Source organism: Bipolaris zeicola (genome assembly GCF_000523435.1).
Source record: "Bipolaris zeicola 26-R-13 unplaced genomic scaffold scaffold_41, whole genome shotgun sequence".
Classification (NCBI taxonomy): domain Eukaryota; kingdom Fungi; phylum Ascomycota; class Dothideomycetes; order Pleosporales; family Pleosporaceae; genus Bipolaris; species Bipolaris zeicola.
Genome location: NW_006912090.1, coordinates 113,668 through 131,440, shown reverse-complemented (window position 1 = coordinate 131,440; position 17,773 = coordinate 113,668). Strand labels below are relative to the sequence as shown.

The window sequence follows — 17,773 nt, the reverse complement described above, 5'->3', positions numbered from 1 at the left end:
TTGGCGGGGTCTAACTTTTTTGAAGGATGACGCGGGGCTGCGTGGTGGTCAGTGCCCGCCCGTCTCGCACTGTGCGAAATTGAACCCAGCCTGCTACACCAACGCCTCGTCGCTCATCCACACCAACCACCATGGGCGCCCCTTTCGACTTCGCGCCTGAGCGGCCGGATCACATGCAGCAGATCCTCGATGGCCTGGATCGCTACAACCCAGAGACGACGGGCGTCTTCCAGGACTATGTCATGCAGCAATGCGAAAACCAGACATACGACTGCTACGCCAACCTCGCCCTGCTGAAGCTGTACGTGTCTTCTTTCCCCTTTCCTACTCTACAGCTACAAGATGAACAAACAACCACAACGTTTCCTATTACCCGAGGTGTCGGAGTCTGAATCGCTCCGCCCGCTGAAGTTTCATTATTAGCTCTATCTGACAGTTTCTTCCCCTCCACTGTTGATGCCCGCCACTTCCGCCATTGCCTGTTGCTAACAACTGCGCACCAGCTACCAGTTCAACCCCCACCTTGCCCGCGACGAGACCATCACCAACATCCTCGTCAAGGCTCTGACCGTCTTCCCGAGCCCCGACTTCTCTCTGGGTCTCTCACTCCTTCCTCCACATGTCCTAGCTCCTCTGTCATCCTCGTCACACAACCCAGCAGCTGGCGATGCCCCTCTTTCAGAAGCTGTTCAGAAGCTCAACGAACTGAGGAACCTGCTCGAAGGCGCTGATTACGCCACCTTCTGGTCCACCCTCGACTCTGACGACCTCTACGCCGACTTGATTGCCGACATTTCTGGCTTTGAGGAGCTCATGCGCGTACGCATTGCCGCCACTGTCAGCCAGGCGATACGCGAGGTTGACCGAAGCATCCTTGAGTCGTGGTTGAACCTCTCTGGAAGCGAATTTGACCACTTTGTCGGTAGCGTATGTGGATGGAATGTCGACGGTGACAAGATCAAGGTGCCCATCAACAAGGACAACGAGGCTAAGGGCACCGTTGTCCGTGAAAACGTCAAATTTGACCGTAAGTTCATATCCATAAATGTTTCGTGAGGCCCTGCTGACATGGGCGCAGAATTTGCAAGGGTTATCAAGAGGGCGTATGAGCAGCCAGCATGAGCAATGTGATAGCGAACATGATGACATGAGACTACGGATGGCACGGTCGGCGTTAGAGGCGGACATCAGAGCTACATCGGCATGCCACGGTGGCATGCCAGTCATTCTGGATAGCAATGCAGGAATGGCTTGAGATGGCTTACCATATACCCCCCAAAAGTACACCGCCATCCCAGCAAGCAATCTGTAGGAGGTAGCGTGCAAACGATGCGCTATGTCTGGACAAGACACCCGCGTACGAAATATCATTCAGTTTTCCAGCGTTCACTAAATCGCTTTTGTCTGGACTTCATCAACGTGTTTTATTCTTGCTTGAATAGAAAGCGCTATATTATTATACTAATTCTAACCAAAGCCGTATCTTTTAACTATACTAGAACGCTCATCACAACTGTCGCAACCGCAAGGCTCATGAACCAAACCTGCGTTCCCATGTGGCTCGCTTCACCCTCCATGACTCCCTTGCCAGTGAACTGGCTGGAACTCTTGGCCGTTGCACTCCCATCTCCACCGTTCAACTGCCCACCTCCAGACACGCTACTTGGATTGGTAGTACTGTCCTGTATGCAAAGCGAAGTTCCATTTCCCATGAACATGCGATCTGCCACACCCTTCCAAACCTGGGTGACATCTGTAATCATCCTGGGCGTAAACCACATTCTGCAGTCTGCAGCTTCGTAGATGAACTCCAGCGGCACACCCGACTTGTCGTTGAGCCTCATGTTGTCTTTGAGATTGACGCCGCCTGCAACCTGACCTCCATTGTACGCAGAGCGCTTAAGGAGCTGCTCGACGGCTGCTGTCTTGCCAATGTCCATGCCATCCCATTGCTTCTGCTGGCCAGGCGAGCCCAAGGCATATAGAGCCTGCATGCGGACAATAATGTCGTCCCAGGCGAATACTTGTGCACCCTTTGTGCCGCCGACGCCCTGCATGGGGCCCAATTGCGGTCTGCCTCCCACGGCGATTGTGCGGACGGAGCCCTGGTTCTTGAGCAGCTCAGAGACAATAGCGCATGTAGACGAGCACATGCCGTCGTGCAGCATCACCATATCCTCTGCGCGGAATGGCTGCGGCATACTTGTTTCATTTGCATTTTCGCCGTAGCCAATGACGCTGAAGCCAGTGTACGACGTGCTTACGCTGTCGCTGAAGTTGTAACGTAGGATGGGCGTGAACTTGTCATCCTTGATGTCGACTGGACCAAACAAATCCAGCCAGCTGGGAATAGCTTTGTTATCTATGTCCAGCGTGTGTTGGTAGTTAAACGGCGCCGACAGGGCGAAGATGTCGCTGTCCGTCGCGTCTGCACCAAGGGCTTCGGTAAAGGCGGTTCGGTTGTTTTGTGCATACGTGGTGTTGGCCAGGAAGGAGGAGGTGATGTTTCCAGCGATGTTCAGGGCTTCATTGGCACGGTACCGTGTTCCACCGTATGGCTCAGCTACTGCTTGTGGATAGACTTGCTTGAAGGTGTCGTAGCCCAGGATTGCGTTGCCTCCGCCATTGCCGCGCAGGTCAAAAATCATCTTTGTCTTGCCAAGTTGCCTGGACATGCGAATGAAGTTACGCATAGTATTTTGGAATGCTTGGGGACTTTGGGCCTGGTAAGATGGGATGCTGAGAACAGCGACATCCTATCAGAGTTAGACAAGTACAAAGTATAACAGTCAGAACGTACCTGATATGCCGAGCCGTCAAGAAAGTAACCTCCGACAGCGAGGTCAGAGTTTATCAACTCAGCTTTTGGGTATCCAATATGCGAAGGTTTAGGAGCATTTGCGGGAGTTGAAGGGGTCGTGTTGTTGCTAGGAGGTGCTGGAGCTGGAGCTGCAGATGGAGGTTGAGGTCCACTGCAAAACTTTTGGAAGAATGCACTGCCACTGTCGACGCCAGTGAAGTTTTTGATGACTACAGCAACGTTCATCTGGGACCAAACTGTGCCATTTGCAAATTCAAAAGTGGTATTAGGGCCTTGGTATCGGCCAGTACGGAAAGAACCAAGAAAAGTGGTGCCAGAAGCAAGCAGAGCTTGAGAAGGAAACAACGCATTCCATCGAGTATCAGCGTCGTGAAAGTCGGAAGTAGAAGACACATTCGCAAGGTACTCCTTGGTGTCCATGCCGTTGATTTTCTTGATAGCTGATGGTGTGAAGGAAGAGGCATTGTTCGCTTTTAGGACATCCCTATATGCGTAGATTTCTGGCAAGGCCACACCATCAGACGAAATAGATACCAGCTCCGAGCCAGGTGGCCTTTGGAACTGCATTACCGAAGCCAGAATGTCCGGTTGATAGGCAAAGTGGTTGTCATAGGCGCTGGTGAAGAGGTCCATCATCGCCAGCTGAAAATCGTATTCGGTGGCGAAACCTCCAGTCGCAACTCGGGTCTTCATGTTGTCGAGTTGTCCCATGATGTCGACAGGCTGCTCAGTATATGTCGCGGGTGGTTTTTTTAGGAAGGCAAGATTGGATTGCCATTTGACCACCAACTTGAGATCGTCGATCAGCTGTACGTTTCCTGGCTGATCAATGGGAACCGACTGCAGACATTGTAGACCAAGTTGTGCAGGGACAATAGGCCGGGCTCCAGAGGGTAGTGCAGCGAGGGCTTTGCCAACGACCGCACATGGTTCTTGTCCCGATGCTGCTGATGACGGGGCCGTGGAGCTTTGAGTGTTCACCATACTGTCAGATGCCGCGCTGATCTCACCAACAGCCATCATTATGTCGACATCTGCCTGCGTCATAACCTCGTTCATATCCAGATCAGGATATTCGGGTACGCCATACATCCATGGGTGAGGGTTGGCAGCGGACAGGCCACACATAGCACCAGCCAGAAGCACTGTAGATCGCATCTTTCTAGAAACGATTAAGATTGTAGTTCTAAAATCTCGAGGCCTCTAGCGAGAGTAAAAAGAACTGTGTCTGACAGCTTGACACTTGAAGCATACAGTATTAGTATTAAAAGAAGCGTGCCAGCACGAGTAGGAAAATGAAAGAATTAGTAAAGAAACAACGTCTAAAGGCGCATGGTGACAGCAAACAATCGAGATGAGCCCAATTACAATGCACCGAAAAACGAAGGGGACCGGCAAAAGGAGAGTAATAACAGAGGAACAGAAGAACATGGTAAAAACCGCAAGATGGTGCTGGGATCGTTTCAGCCGCCGTGGTTATCCACATATACTTGGCATGTTTCTAACCTGCTTCGCAAACGACGCTAATGGTAGTTAAGCTACAGTAAACGGCTACTATGCTGAAGCTTGACTGAACAACTAGGCAGTGACAGCATCGAGGTCAAGGAAAGGTAGGTTATCTGCAGAGGTAGGTCGGCTGATTTGATAGCATGACGACGAAAGTTGTCGAGAAATCGGAACACGATATTGGGATTTCAAATACTATACACAGTATAGCGTTATGCATAAATTGAGCCATGAGTCGTGTCCAAGTGGGCTAGGTGCTTGCATAGTCGAAGACGCATAGGTGGAGGGTGTTGATGTTGAAACGTCCTCAGTGGCCTGAGACGAATCATTTCGCGAACCCGAGCCCTTTACGACGATGGAGCATGTAGCAACACTCGGATGAAACCGGGAGGGTCCAGACTCTCGTACTCATACTCGTTGTGCGCTGCATCTTTCTGGGGAATCAGGCGGCCCTGGATGTTCCTGGTAGGCGATCCCGCAGTGTGGAGGCGCATCCTCGCAGCAGTAGCGCGACAGAGACATGAAACGTCATGATGACAAGGTGTCATGCTCTTGGACACGCAGTAGGCTGGCGATGATCATCTGAGATGGACAGGATGGTGACTAAGCGGGTGATGGGTGAAGGGGTGGAATAATGATACGCGAGCGGGCCGGTGAATGGACAGAAGATGCTAGCAAGTGTCGTGGTGGTGCTGTGGTGCTGTCACATGCAGTTTAGCCCGTAGCGGTGGCTGCATGGCTTGGCAGTGGGGCTTAGACCGCCATGGGGCGCCCCCGTTGGCCGTGTTGGTGCCCAGGTGCACTCGCCACCCTTGGGCCGCTTAATACCCTCAACCACCCCAGGCCACCACCTCTCTCCTCTTCCCTCACACCCGCTCCTCTACTCTGCCTCTACCCGCTTCTCCGCGACTTTTCAACGCTCGCCCTCTCCATACACCAGCAGATCGCGCCAGTCGATTTCATGACCACGGACATCCAGAATCTCAAGTCCTTCGATCCGTTCGCGGAGGTCGACGATGCTGGAGGCGAAGTAAAGTCTACTCAGCAGAACTACATCCATATCCGTATTCAGCGTACGTATCTCTTTCCCCTAGCTCCCAAGCTCTGGCATCCCTTCTACACGATGCTCGCACTCCTCACCGCGACATCGGCCGTGGTCGCCAATCCGCTGACCGGAACCCCCCTGGTCCGGCCCCAACAAATCGCGCAAGGCTGACGTCAATGTACCACAGAACGCAATGGTCGTAAGACTCTAACTACGGTCCAAGGCCTACCCAAGAAGTTTGATCAGAAGAAGATTCTTAAGGTCATCAAGAAGAAGTTTGCTTGCAATGGCACCGTCGTCGCAGACAGTGAGATGGGAGAGGTGATTCAGTTGCAGGGTGATCAACGCAAAGATGTTATGGACTTCTTGACCGACAAGAAGGAGGGCCTCGGCCTTGATGGCAAGACCATCAAGGTTCACGGCTTCTAACCGCGTCGAATACGCTATGCCTACCGCCGCTCCTCACGCCGAGCGACCGCTTCGAGCCTGACGACAACGAGACTCGTACGGCGGAGGAGGAGCATGCCGACACGTTGGACGCGTAGCACACACGATCCACGCTGCTGAGATGCGGTAACGGCATAGCAAGTATCCCGCGGAGGACCCACGGTTCCCCGTATCTCGATTTCTCTTGGAGGAACAGACGCGGCTATCGGATGGTTTTTTTGCACGCTGATGTATCAGGTGCTGGCAGGATGATGGGAGGATAGTTCGTACAAGACAAACAAGATATTAGTCTTCTAGTCACGGTCAATCTAAAGAGTGTTTTTTTCACTACAACATGTTCCACTTTGCGTGCCTACTAACATCGTATGAAGGGGGGGTATCGAGAACAGTATTAACCAAAACGATGATGTTTCCTAATCCATATCCTCATCCTCCACCTCTCTTGCTCTACCACCATCATTGTCCTTCTTTGGCGCCTTGGCCTCCTGCTTCCTATACAAAGTCGCCAACTCCTCCGCCTCCGTCGCCTCCTCAATACTCTTATCTTCCCTCACCCGCAGGAACCGCGGAAACCTCGTACTCAGCCCACGCTCATCGCTCACCAGCCCAATCGCAGCCGTGTACGTAGGACTGAGCGTCAGATCCGCAAAAGCCACCTCCCATACCTCCTGTGGCTCAAACCACACGGCCGGCGTGCCCGCCCCACCATTATACTCCACATAGTGTGGCTTGCCGGGTAACACGGTAGTCGAGTCAGCATCACCGGGATCGTACTTGGCGCGGTTGGCTTTGTAAAAGGCGTCTGTGAAGCCAGACATGCACTTTGTGACTGCCTCGAGCTGGCCGGTTTCTGCGTTGCGAATGGCGAGGAGGATCGGGGACCACCATGCCGCTTTTCGGCCTGACCCGTGAAATGCCGCAATGGGTATTAGGTCGAGGGTTTCCGAAGTGGTGCTGTAGTCTTTCTTTACCTTGAGCCATGAGTCGAGGCGTTTATCGGGCTCATATGTTGATAGCAAGGCTTTGCGGCGGCCCGAGGCTTTGGGCTCGTCTGTTTCAGCCTCTGTGGATTTTCCTTTTGCTTTTGACTTGGTGGGTTTCTTTTTCTTCGGTGTAGGGGGCAGCGAGGATGTCTTTTCGAGGCCGAGTTCATCTATTTCGGTGAGGAGATCCGGGTTGGGGAGGTTGTCGAGGACTTTGACCATTATCCCTTCACATTTGATGTCTAGGGCGCCTTGGAAGAAGGACTGGACGGCTTCTACATCGGCGGATGTGGCGTCGAGGCTTTTGACCCAGGTGAAGTGATGAGGGATTTCAACAAACAGGCTTCGAAGTAGCGACCTTCGCTCTCTGAAGGGTCGGTTGAGAAGTTCCTCGCCGTTGAGGTACATGAGATCAAATGCGAAGAGACAGACATCAACCGTTACTGCTCCGATGACTACATCTTTTCTCGCGCGGTTGGCTAGTGTCTGGAATGGCTTGAGGTCACCACTCTCTCGATCAACGGCTACCACTTCACCTTCGAGGATAAAGCTCGACACGCCTTCGCCTCGTATCTTGGGTACGAGCGCCACCAAGTCGGGGTACTTGTCCGTCATGACTTCGAGGTGTCGCGAAAAGATTGTGACTTTGCCCTTTGCATCGCAATGCACCTGTGCTCGTTGTCCATCGTACTTGTATTCGCAAGCAAAATCTCGACTTTGCAGTTTGGTGAGCATCTCACCCATGTCACGCGTGATGCTACCCAACATGGGCCGAAGAGGAATGTGAAGGGCCAGGCCGCAACGCACGAGCAGCTCGTCGCAGATACCGATCTCGAGAAGTACGGGTATAAGGTCGTTGTAGCTTGGTCTCCGGGCAAAGCATGCTTTGACGATTTCCTCGTTCCTGCTGTAAATTTCGACCAGCTCCTCTTTCTTCATTTTCGCCATGTCTTTTCGGTCACGTGTCTCGAACTCAGCTCCCGGAGGCTTCGACAACATGAACGCTCGCGATAATGCAATGAGCATCGTGGTCTTGACGGCGCCTATGCGCAGATGCTGCACCAAGGTTCGTACGACGTAACGACTTTCTTCCGCACCTCTCGCATCTTGAACGAGTCTCTCGACGATTCTCTGTTTATTCTCAACACTGCCATTTCCCTTGCTATTTGCAATCTTGACCAACGAGTCGAAAACGCTCTTGATGGTCAAGGGTTTTGGTTTGCGGAGGGTAAATGACTGCTTCTTCTTTGCTTCGAATGCCACATCACCAGCGTCTCCGTGCTTGCTGCTCAATGCCTTTAAGCTTGCGTTGTCTAATCCGCACACCTTCTTCAACGCCTTGGAGATTGCGGACCCTCCAAGTCCTAGTTCAAGATCAATGTACGGTGGCGATATCGCGTTCGTGGAAAGCCAGACAGCCGGGAGTAGGCTGCTTGGGTCGCTCTCGATGATTGTTCGTAGTAGGTTGACAAGAGTATCTACAATTTTGATGCGACTCGTGGTGCTATTGATTAGAATGAAGCATCTTGTCAGAAGAGCATAGGTCGCGTGACCTCCATCGGCTACCCAATGCTTTTTCAAGTCAGGTATGTATTCCGCAGGATTAAATTCAAGCGGGCTTTGGTCGAAGGGTATATTTGCGGTTATTGTATCTTCTTCGGATGCGGTTGATTGTAGCGTGAGAGTATTGTTCTTTGGCGCAGGTGCAAGTTCGGGTGTTTTCTCCATAACAACATCACAGGCTGGTGATTCAGATTTCTTTGCATTGCCTGAACCTTCATTCGCCGCCATATTCGTGGTACGCTTCTCCGGCTCTTCATACAACTCATCTGAGCTTCCAGGCACCACATTCTGACCCCTTTCGCGATCCTCCTTGTCCCATTGTTCCTGGAGTTTGCGGGCAAGTTCTTCGTCTGTCAATCCCGAGTCATCTTGCTCTGCAGGCGCTCCACTGGACGTAGGATCCGTAGGCGCATCCTTGGTTGTCGCTTTTGCCGCTTGCTTCGCGAAGAAGTAGTCTAAGCTACGAACCGGCTTTCCTGACCCATCATTCTTCTTTCTGCGCTTCAACGGGCTGTTCATAGTGTGAGTGTATTCCTGCGCAACGTGTTGGCAAATAAATAATGTTGTCTTATGCCAGGCGAGTATGGTACGTCATGTAGCGGACGCTATGACCATGCCAATCTCGACTTCACGTGCGCACGCGTCGCGTCACTGCAGCTATCATCGTTTGAGTCTCCTTGACAGTGATGATACAACTAACACATAACACGATACATCTGGACTATTCGAGGAGTTTCAGAATCTTGATTCCATTATGCTGATATACTACGTATCCGTGGCTCATGCTCCAGAAGGTAGATGTAGACGTTGATAACTTCATGGGCTTGAAACCTCGAAGAATTCCCTTTGCCTAGTCGCATATGCTTTCACTCCATACCTGAACCAAAGCCATATCTGCAACCCTCTCATTGAGTGCCATCTCTCATTTCCTCCCTCCTACAACTCATCGTAGTAGTTCAAGATGTCTGCCGAGCGAGGCATCTGCTCTGTAGCTCTGCGCTCATACCCGCTGCGATCGTACCCACTCGCACCACCATTCCTCGGAAAGCGGCTGTCCCTCCAAGGTACACCAGAAGCGCCGCTCCAAGACCTCAATAGACCCATGGTGTCATCGTCCGGACCATTTGTCCGCTTGTGATAGGCAGTGCCCCAGAGTTGAAACTCTCCGGTGTCCCTGTCGGTGTAGCCTTGTTGGCCGTCTAGCTGGGATCCGACGCCGTACTTGACTGTGACATGCTGTCATTCATCTGAAGAGTCAAGAAGTGAGAAAGGGATGTCTTACGAAAGAGCTTTGCGGTATCCTTCTGAAGGTCACTGACCAGCTTGCGTACGGCCTTGACGGGGCAGGTGCTCGTAGACGTGCGTAAGAGCTTGGTTTGACTGTCTTGGTTGCAAGTGAGGACTGCGCCAAACGATTTTGTTTCCTCATCCTCGCCGATCACAATGTCTTTTTCCTATATGTGAGCTTGGGGGGTTGCAAGGAGGATGTGGGTTTGTGATACCGTAGAATTTGCCGCGCTCGCTGCCGTAGAGAAGGCGACAGTTCCCCAGACTGATTTCCTTCAGGTTGTTGACCTTCTCGACCTGAAACTGTTCAGTAAGTATAGGAGATACAGTGCTGAGGAAGGCTTACCAGAATGGAGCTATCCAGCCATGAAGTACTGGATAGGTCGACGCTTGCCGCTTGCATAGCAAGCTCGCTGGGCTCCATGTTGTTGTTGTTCTGGCACACGGGAACTGACATAATTGTTTTAGAGTTTTTTGGTGCTTAACAAGTGGACCAAGTGCCTTATATATGTGTAGGGGAGGGCTGGGACGAGAAGTGACTACAGCGGCTTGGCGACGAAGTGAAGGTGAATGACAGTTATCTGCCTATCTCGATAAGATCACAAGTCACTCCAAAAAAGCATTCACTTACCTTCACCTTCGCAGCCACGCTATGTCATTGTTGCCCCCGAAGAGATGCAGTAGATGATGAGAGACAAGAAGAACCGTGGCAGTCCAGATGATATAGGAAGCTGGAAATCGATCCTCAGAATTCTGTATCCATTCGAGTCAAGAATACTTGATTTTGACGCTGGTGTCAACGTGGATTGTATATGCAAGGTTATGAAATGACCTCCTCTTCACCTTTCTCATGGACCAGGCGATGAAAACTACGAAATAGAAGAGCAACATCGAACTCTGATAACCGCTAGTAGACGTACAGCTCGAAAGTTGACACAACACATAGAAACATCTCTATCAAATTCCCACGTTGACATGTTGGCAAACACTCATATTCATTGTGTGTATGATGCACTATTGATATCCTCATCCTTCACACACTGCCATTCCCACCGTACGCAAGCATGACCGCCCAGTGATGCCCAGACCACACCCATTAAACCCAAGTCCAAAAAAAGCCACCAAAATCCAGTCTATCGACCACACGCATCAGTACGTAAAAGAAGACGCCCTAAACACCATCTGCGTAAAGAACGGGGGGAATCGCTGAAGATAGGAGGTGAAAAGAGCATATAAGATCAAAAATACAGGGGATGAAAAAAATTACATCAGGTTACCTCCATTGCATCGCTTTCCCAATGCAGTACCGAAATACCAACGTCGGAATAAAAGCGCGTAGGACAAAGGTTGCCCTTGACGACCAAGGGAAGATAGTACATTGAACGGACGAAAGAAGAAGCGTCAAATAAAATCGCGATGAAAGAAAGGACTAGGGTCGTATTAGAAATCGGATATCCATTCCTAATCGATTTCAATGACGTTGTTTTGCGTCTGGCCTGGGCGACCTCCACGACCTTGTTGGTGCTGCATGTGCTGCCGCGCGTTCTGCATGTGTTGTGGTTGTCTACCGTTTGGTTGCTGAACTCGTTGGTTGGATTGTTGCATCCGCATCTGTTGCTGCCCTTGTTGTTGCTGACGAGCCTGATGTTGCTGTTGCTGCTGCTGTTGCATTCTTGCCTGATGTTGTTGATGTTGGTGCTGTTGCTGTTGCTGCTGGTGCTGATGCTGTTGCTGACTCCCTTGCTGCACTCCATTCGTCTTGGACATTCCTTGGCCAGGATTCTGAGCTTGCTGTGTAGGCCTCTCGAGCGGTGGAGGTGCGACATATCCACCCTCCATCTTGCAGCTCAGCACACATTCGTCTAGTTTGCGCAGCGCATCAGGAATCGCATCCAACTCCGCGACCATACCGTTCCGCGTCCCAAACCACCCTGGTCCTTTACTACTGAACAACTCCTTCAACTTTTCTTGGAGGTTGTCAAGTCGCCTATGGCCCTGACCACGTTCGGGCGTAGGGAGGACATTGGGATCTTTGGGACGTAGATTGTCCTCGACAAACCAGAATACCTTATCATCCTTGGGTTGAAGGCACACATCAAAGGTGCAGACGGGGTTCTCGTAAGTGATACGATACTTGAGAATGGAGTGAACATGTATCGCGGGATTTCGACAATTGCCAGGCGACCGTTGCTCGATTTCGCGGAAGACTTTAAATAAGGGGCGCGTGAGGACTAGCGTCGTGCAGAAACGATCCAACCCGTTGGCGTCATTGCGATCCAGGGACATGAAAGAAGGCAAGCGGTCGTTGGCAATATGAGTGAGCAGATTGAGGATGCGATGATGGGGGTTCTTGGATGACAGTTCGATTGTGACTTCCTTCTCCGAACTGAAATTGACCGTGGCAGTGTATGGCGAGGGCCCGTAAAAGAATTGGACACGTTGTAGCGAGGATGATGCAAGGCGCATTCTGCGTTTCTGGAGAGTCGTCGCGAAGCTACGAAGACGGTTGACGTCCCGTAATCGTGCACGCAGCTCCCCAAGTATGTCCTGTCCGAAGGGGGTAGAAAGGAGAATCCTGAAATTACCATCGTCAGAAAACTTGAATGCCTTTTGTGGTGAGGCGGCCATGAGTTTGTGCATATCTGCAGCAACTGACTTGACCATCTTTCCGGACGCCACGTGCCACACCTCCTGGCCACCAACCCGTAGACCTTCGCATGTGATCTTGATATCTGCTTCAAGCCATTTGTCGTCCCTTGTGCTGGGAGTGAGAAGATCTGGAGTTTGCACACGCAGGACCCATCGGCGAGCGATGCGCCGTCCTTGTGCGGAAGCAGGTGTCTGTCCCAACTCTTCCTCCAAAGCATACATCTTCTTCTCCTTCTCTAGTTGGCGTGCAGTGACACGGAAGGACAATAGTTGTACGGCGACTCTTTCCAGACTTGCTAGGGTGCTTCGATTGATTGGCAAGGGACTCTTGTCCGGCCTATTCATCCTAATTTGCTCTGCATGCTCGACGCGGTTACCAGAGGAGCCGATTTCGAGGACCCACCAGGACTCTCCCGAAGCGTCAATGATGGCTGCAAAAGCCCAGTTTGGCGACCATCCACGAGGCCAATAGAGAACTGACGAGATGACATCTAGCTTGACAGCCGCCTTGACCATTTGCGGAGTTAGCGACTGCCTTGCAACCGTTTGCCATCCAAGCTGCTGGGCATTTCTTTGAATCAAACCAAGTAAAGTGCCTGCCAGTACTTGCGTCATTACATGAGCCATCTGTGCTGGCTCCCTACCCAGGTTGAAGGCATTCTCGGCCCGTGCTGATAATGCACTTGCCGGCCGCATAATATGATTGCCAGTGACTGGCTCCAAAGACAAGGTGATGGAGGCTGATTTTGTTCCCAGGGTTGCGTTGAGCCTGCAGTCTCCCGGTTCGGCCTCGGACAGATCTGTCTCTGCAACAACTCCAGACTTCATGCTCTCCTTTGTGGATCGCAATATGTCGCTAGTATGGCGTGCAATGACCAGCTTGATGACTTTTTCCATGGAAAGATTTGTCCAATCAAAGGCAAAGTTTGCATCCTTTACTTCTCTTCCTTGGCGGAACCAGCGGGTGGTCAGAGAAGGTATTGGCGGGCCTCTCCACGAGGACTTGGCGTTGCTCAGCCTATTGTTAGAAACGCCGATTTCGATCCAGTTCTTTTTGCCGGGCTTGGTAGTCCAGTATTGTACGACAAGCAAACGATGCACGGGTTCGACCTTGAGGGATCCTGCCCATCCAGCACGAACAAGAGCAGCGGCCTGTGAGCGCAGAACCGAGATTTTGTGCGTTAGAATAAAGTTGTTCAAAAATTCAAAGAGGCCAGGGAGACCCTTGTCCTTGAGCACAAAATCGGCCTGCTGTTTGAGCTGTATGAAGAAACGGCTTCCTACGGTCACGGTGGGCGCTGGGGTGAAGAGCAATCGCAAATCGATAAGAAACCATTGTTCTGAAGCATCTTCAACAAACGACATGACATCGAATTCTAATTGGCCCTTGATGGTAAAGGTAACCCGGCCAGAGTGAATGCGCCAGTTGCGAAGGTGTCGCGGCAGGTTTTCGTGCACGTTGAGGCGAATGGAGAGGGAGGTATTCATATATCTCAGCAGTTTTAGGGCTTCATCCGAGGAGATGGGTTTGGGGGGGATGTAGTCGAGGCTTGGCATCCAGGAAGCCTTGCCGGTGGAAAGCACTTGAAGGGCAGTCGCAATGTCTGGATTGTTTTCCCTAGCAATGTTGGAGAGCATCTTGATGCGTTCGAGCTGGTCATCAGCAGCATCCATGTTGCGGGCGTGCGCACCGGCCCACGAGAAGATGTCGATGAGCTTTGAGATGTCCGAGGCGGCCTTCTTGCCCCATTCGGTAAGGACCAGCAGCTTGATAAATTTGGAGCGCTGTTCCTGCGCAAATTGGAGGAGCATGAGTTTTTTCCTCTTGTTGGATTCAGCGTTTCCCTGCATGTTGGCAGCGCCAAGACCGTTTGGGAGGGCGCCGTTAGCCATGGGCGCGACGGGCAGGGCGGCCATTTTCTGCAGGATCGAGGTCAAGTCATTGTAGGATTCCTGGGATACGCGCTGCAGCAGGGTCGAGAGGGCGTTGTACTGCTCGGGGCCAATGTGGGCGATTTCGGGTGGCAGCTGCGAGTATTTGTCGAGCGCGGTGGATGCAGCGGACGCGCCATTGGGTGCAGCGGTGTTGGAGTCGCCATGGCGAGAGGCCGTGGCAGCGTCGGACGCGGTGTGGTTCATGATGAGAATGCCTGGCATGCTACGCCGCCAGAGCAGCAGCCCCCGGGCGCCTTGGCCGCACCCGCTGTGCGCGCGCCTGGTGGCTGTATGGGCAAGACGGCTGCGCTGCTTGGAGAGGGCGAGAAGGCGATGGTGATGCGGGCGTGCAGGTCAAAAGGCGAGGCGAGGCGAGGCGAGAGTTGGATGCGACGCGCAGGACCTGGCGACTGGGGGTGGCGCGGCGGGCGGACGGGGCGCGAGGGTGAAGACAAAGGAGCGGAGGGTTTGGGCGCGGAAGGGCGACTATGGCATTGTCGGCTGGGGCGGTTAGAGAGGGTGCTGGCGTGGATGGGGCTCGTCTGGCGGTGGGTGGGTGGGGATGCAAAGAGGGTGAGGTTGACGGCGAGACATCACATCAGCCCTGGCCTGGCCGGGGGGTGCCGTCTTGGCGTGCATTCCAGGGCGAGTCAGGCCGGGCAGGCACTGGAGGCATTGTGTGTGTGTGTGTGTGTGTGTGTGTGTGTGTATTTGTTTACCTACGTATGTGTCCATGTAATAGTAGTATGGGCAATGGGCATATATGTGTAATTCTGTATACGTACAAATACCTAGTTAAATACATATATACATACGAATACATCTGCAAATGCACGTCCATTCACAGCACCGCATCAGCCCATGGCCAGCGCAGCCATCGTCACACGTCCAGGTCGTCGCCCGTCCAGCAGCGACCATGGGATCGCCCGCTGTCGACCCAACAAGCCCACCCCCCCAGCTGGCTGGCACATCCACACATGCCTCGATACACTCACACACCCTCCTCCTACAGATCCAGCTAGCCTCTTCCTGGCCATTGGGCGGCTGTCGTCTGCTGCGCATTTATCCGCCGCCTCTCCCTTCCCTTCGCAATGTCTCTGTCGCGGTGACGCTCCTCCGCCAATTAGTGTAAGCCCTGCTTGCTTCCATGGCACCGCGCGCGCCCGAGCTTCCGCCCTACCAGCGACCAGCCATCGCCCGAAATGCCTCGTCCCAGTCAAAGGCCTCGGTCCTCTCCATCTCCCAGTCCAACGAGGCAGACGATGAGCAGAGCCTGTCTGACCATCACCACTTCGACATGGAGGCTGCCCCAGACCGCCCCCACTACCATGGCGAGGACACGCGCCTGACCAGCGACAAGGAGCTCCGCGGCTTTTACATGTATGGATGGGCCGCTGAGGTACTTGCTACATCCTGCCTCCATCTCCACCATGGCCCTCCCCACACCCCACTAACAATCTCCAGGTCTTTGTCGTCTGTGGAATTGGCTCCTTCATACCCGTCACCCTCGAGCAACTAGCCCGCGAAAATGGCGTCCTGCTTGCCGACCACTCCACACCATGCAAGGCCACGATACCCGCCGTGTCCCCCATCAATGCATTGTTCAAACCAGGCCCTGAAAAAGGACAATGCGTAGTCTACATCCTCGGCGTGGAAATCAACACGGCCAGTTTTGCCATGTACACGTTCAGTATATCAGTCCTCATACAGGCTCTGTTGATCATTAGCATGAGCGGCGCCGCCGACCACGGCAGGTTTAGAAAGACATTCCTCCTCTATTTCGCCTTCATCGGCAGCATAGCCACCATGCTGTTTTTGCCGGTAGTCCCGAGCATCTATATCCTGGGCGCATTCCTTGCCATAGTCGCAAACACATGCTTCGGCGCAAGCTTCGTCCTGCTCAACAGCTTCCTACCCCTTCTCGTGCGTTTCCACCCTACCGTCAAGTATGCAGACACCAGCGCCGCAACCTCCTTCATCGACGGGGACGAAGACGAAGACGAGCACGTAGACGTGGCTGACGACGAAGTCACGACCGAAGAAGACGACGAAAGAGGTGGAGAAACGCCCACCCAGGAAAACATAGTCCGAGACGCACGTTATGCCAACCGCATTGCAGAGCGTGAAGGCCTCCTTGAAGAAGTTGCAGATGCCACAACCGCACTGCTCCCCCATACTCCGCCAAGCGTCGACCTGACAATCCCAAGGCCAAAGGCCTCCAACGCTTCCTCGGTCGAACTTTCCCTCGCTACCAAAATCTCATCTTACGGCATTGCAATTGGATACATTGCCGCCTTGCTTGTCCAAACTGTGGGCATCCTCGTAGTCATTGCTTTCAAGTCTTCAAACTTTGGACTTCGCCTGGTTCTTTTCATCATCGGCGCATGGTGGTTTCTCTTTACTCTCCCGACCGCCCGCTGGCTTCGACCTCGCCCCGGCCCACCCTTGCACATTGGGGAGCAGACGTCCAATTTCCGCACCGCCCTCGCATACTTTAGCTACTCGTGGAAGTCGCTCGGCCGCACCGTAACCCATGCCCGCCATCTCAAGGATGTCCTGCTTTTCCTTGCAGCCTGGTTCTTGCTATCAGATAGCATAGCCACAGTCTCGGGCACAGCAGTCCTTTTTGCAAAGACGACACTCGGAATGCCATATGCCATGTTGGCCCTCATCAACGTCATTGCAACCGTCTTTGGCGTTTTAGGCGCTTTCCTCTGGTCACGCCTCTCGTCGTTTTTCCACTTGTCACCCACGCAAACAATCCTGCTCTGCATCTTGCTCTTCGAAACCATCCCCATTTACGGACTCCTTGGATATATCCCAGCAGTCCAGCGGTTGGGATTCCTAGGTCTACAGCAGCAGTGGGAGATGTATCCTCTGGGTGCCGTTTACGGTTTTGTCCTCGGTGGTCTCAGCAGTTACTGTCGTGCACTGTTTGGTGAACTCATTCCTCCGGGTTATGAGGCGGCTTTTTATGCTTTGTACGCCATAACCGACAAGGGCAGCAGTGTTTTTGGTCCCGCCATAGTAGGCGCAATTACAGATGCCTATGGGGAAATTAGACCGGTATGTTTTCCTCTTTTTTTTTCAGTGGTCACAAACGACAGCAAGCTAATTTCTCTCTTCAAACAGGCATTTTGGTTCCTAGCCGTTCTTGTCGGTCTCCCCTTCCCCATTATGCTCCTTGTCAACGTAGACCGCGGCCGCATAGAGGGCGCGGCTCTAGCAAAAACACTGGCCCAGCTCGCCCGTGTCAGCGATGCCCTCGACGACCTTGACGCCCAAGATACCCTGTCCGAGGAGATTCGAAATGATCTCCACGGCTCTTTTTCCTACCAACGAGGTGGCAGACAAGATATTTGATCCCATCTGCGCCACCTCCTCGTCCTTCTTTTTTTTGAGTTTAATTTTTGCATAGCAGAACCACATACGTCTCTGTTGAATCCACTTTTGATGCTTTGTTGCTTGGCATATTGATTCCCGTCATGGCATGTGGGTGGGTGTTTGCATTGCACAAGGGCGTTTTCTTCCTTCTCG

The 17,773-nt window shown here is 52.7% G+C and overlaps 7 protein-coding genes across 7 annotated transcripts; 3 read left to right on the top strand and 4 right to left on the bottom strand.

Moving 5' to 3' along the window:
• Positions 1–131: 131 nt before the first annotated feature.
• On the top strand, positions 132–1,122 carry COCCADRAFT_91330 (uncharacterized protein; the record flags this gene model as incomplete). The annotated part of the gene is made up of 3 exons (XM_007712286.1): positions 132–301; positions 504–1,027; positions 1,079–1,122. The coding sequence occupies 3 exons, from the start codon at positions 132–134 to the stop codon at positions 1,120–1,122; spliced, it is 738 nt and encodes a 245-aa protein (XP_007710476.1).
• Positions 1,123–1,490: 368 nt separating this feature from the next.
• Positions 1,491–3,979, bottom strand: COCCADRAFT_91265 (uncharacterized protein; the record flags this gene model as incomplete). Its single annotated transcript, XM_007712285.1, has 2 exons — positions 1,491–2,756; positions 2,801–3,979. The coding sequence occupies 2 exons, from the start codon at positions 3,977–3,979 to the stop codon at positions 1,491–1,493; spliced, it is 2,445 nt and encodes an 814-aa protein (XP_007710475.1).
• A 1,309-nt stretch (positions 3,980–5,288) lies between these two features.
• On the top strand, positions 5,289–5,801 carry COCCADRAFT_35239 (uncharacterized protein; the record flags this gene model as incomplete). The annotated part of the gene is made up of 2 exons (XM_007712273.1): positions 5,289–5,400; positions 5,560–5,801. 2 exons carry the CDS (start codon positions 5,289–5,291, stop codon positions 5,799–5,801), a joined length of 354 nt encoding a protein of 117 aa, XP_007710463.1.
• Positions 5,802–6,232: 431 nt separating this feature from the next.
• On the bottom strand, positions 6,233–8,884 carry COCCADRAFT_3531 (uncharacterized protein; the record flags this gene model as incomplete). The annotated part of the gene is made up of 1 exon (XM_007712236.1): positions 6,233–8,884. One exon carries the CDS (start codon positions 8,882–8,884, stop codon positions 6,233–6,235), a length of 2,652 nt encoding a protein of 883 aa, XP_007710426.1.
• A 417-nt stretch (positions 8,885–9,301) lies between these two features.
• On the bottom strand, positions 9,302–10,076 carry COCCADRAFT_91343 (uncharacterized protein; the record flags this gene model as incomplete). Its single annotated transcript, XM_007712284.1, has 4 exons — positions 9,302–9,591; positions 9,648–9,812; positions 9,868–9,949; positions 9,999–10,076. The coding sequence occupies 4 exons, from the start codon at positions 10,074–10,076 to the stop codon at positions 9,302–9,304; spliced, it is 615 nt and encodes a 204-aa protein (XP_007710474.1).
• Positions 10,077–11,113: 1,037 nt separating this feature from the next.
• On the bottom strand, positions 11,114–14,458 carry COCCADRAFT_24787 (uncharacterized protein; the record flags this gene model as incomplete). The annotated part of the gene is made up of 1 exon (XM_007712243.1): positions 11,114–14,458. One exon carries the CDS (start codon positions 14,456–14,458, stop codon positions 11,114–11,116), a length of 3,345 nt encoding a protein of 1,114 aa, XP_007710433.1.
• A 925-nt stretch (positions 14,459–15,383) lies between these two features.
• On the top strand, positions 15,384–17,599 carry COCCADRAFT_91344 (uncharacterized protein; the record flags this gene model as incomplete). Its single annotated transcript, XM_007712283.1, has 3 exons — positions 15,384–15,635; positions 15,701–17,302; positions 17,369–17,599. The coding sequence occupies 3 exons, from the start codon at positions 15,384–15,386 to the stop codon at positions 17,597–17,599; spliced, it is 2,085 nt and encodes a 694-aa protein (XP_007710473.1).
• Between the last annotated feature and the right edge of the window lie 174 nt (positions 17,600–17,773).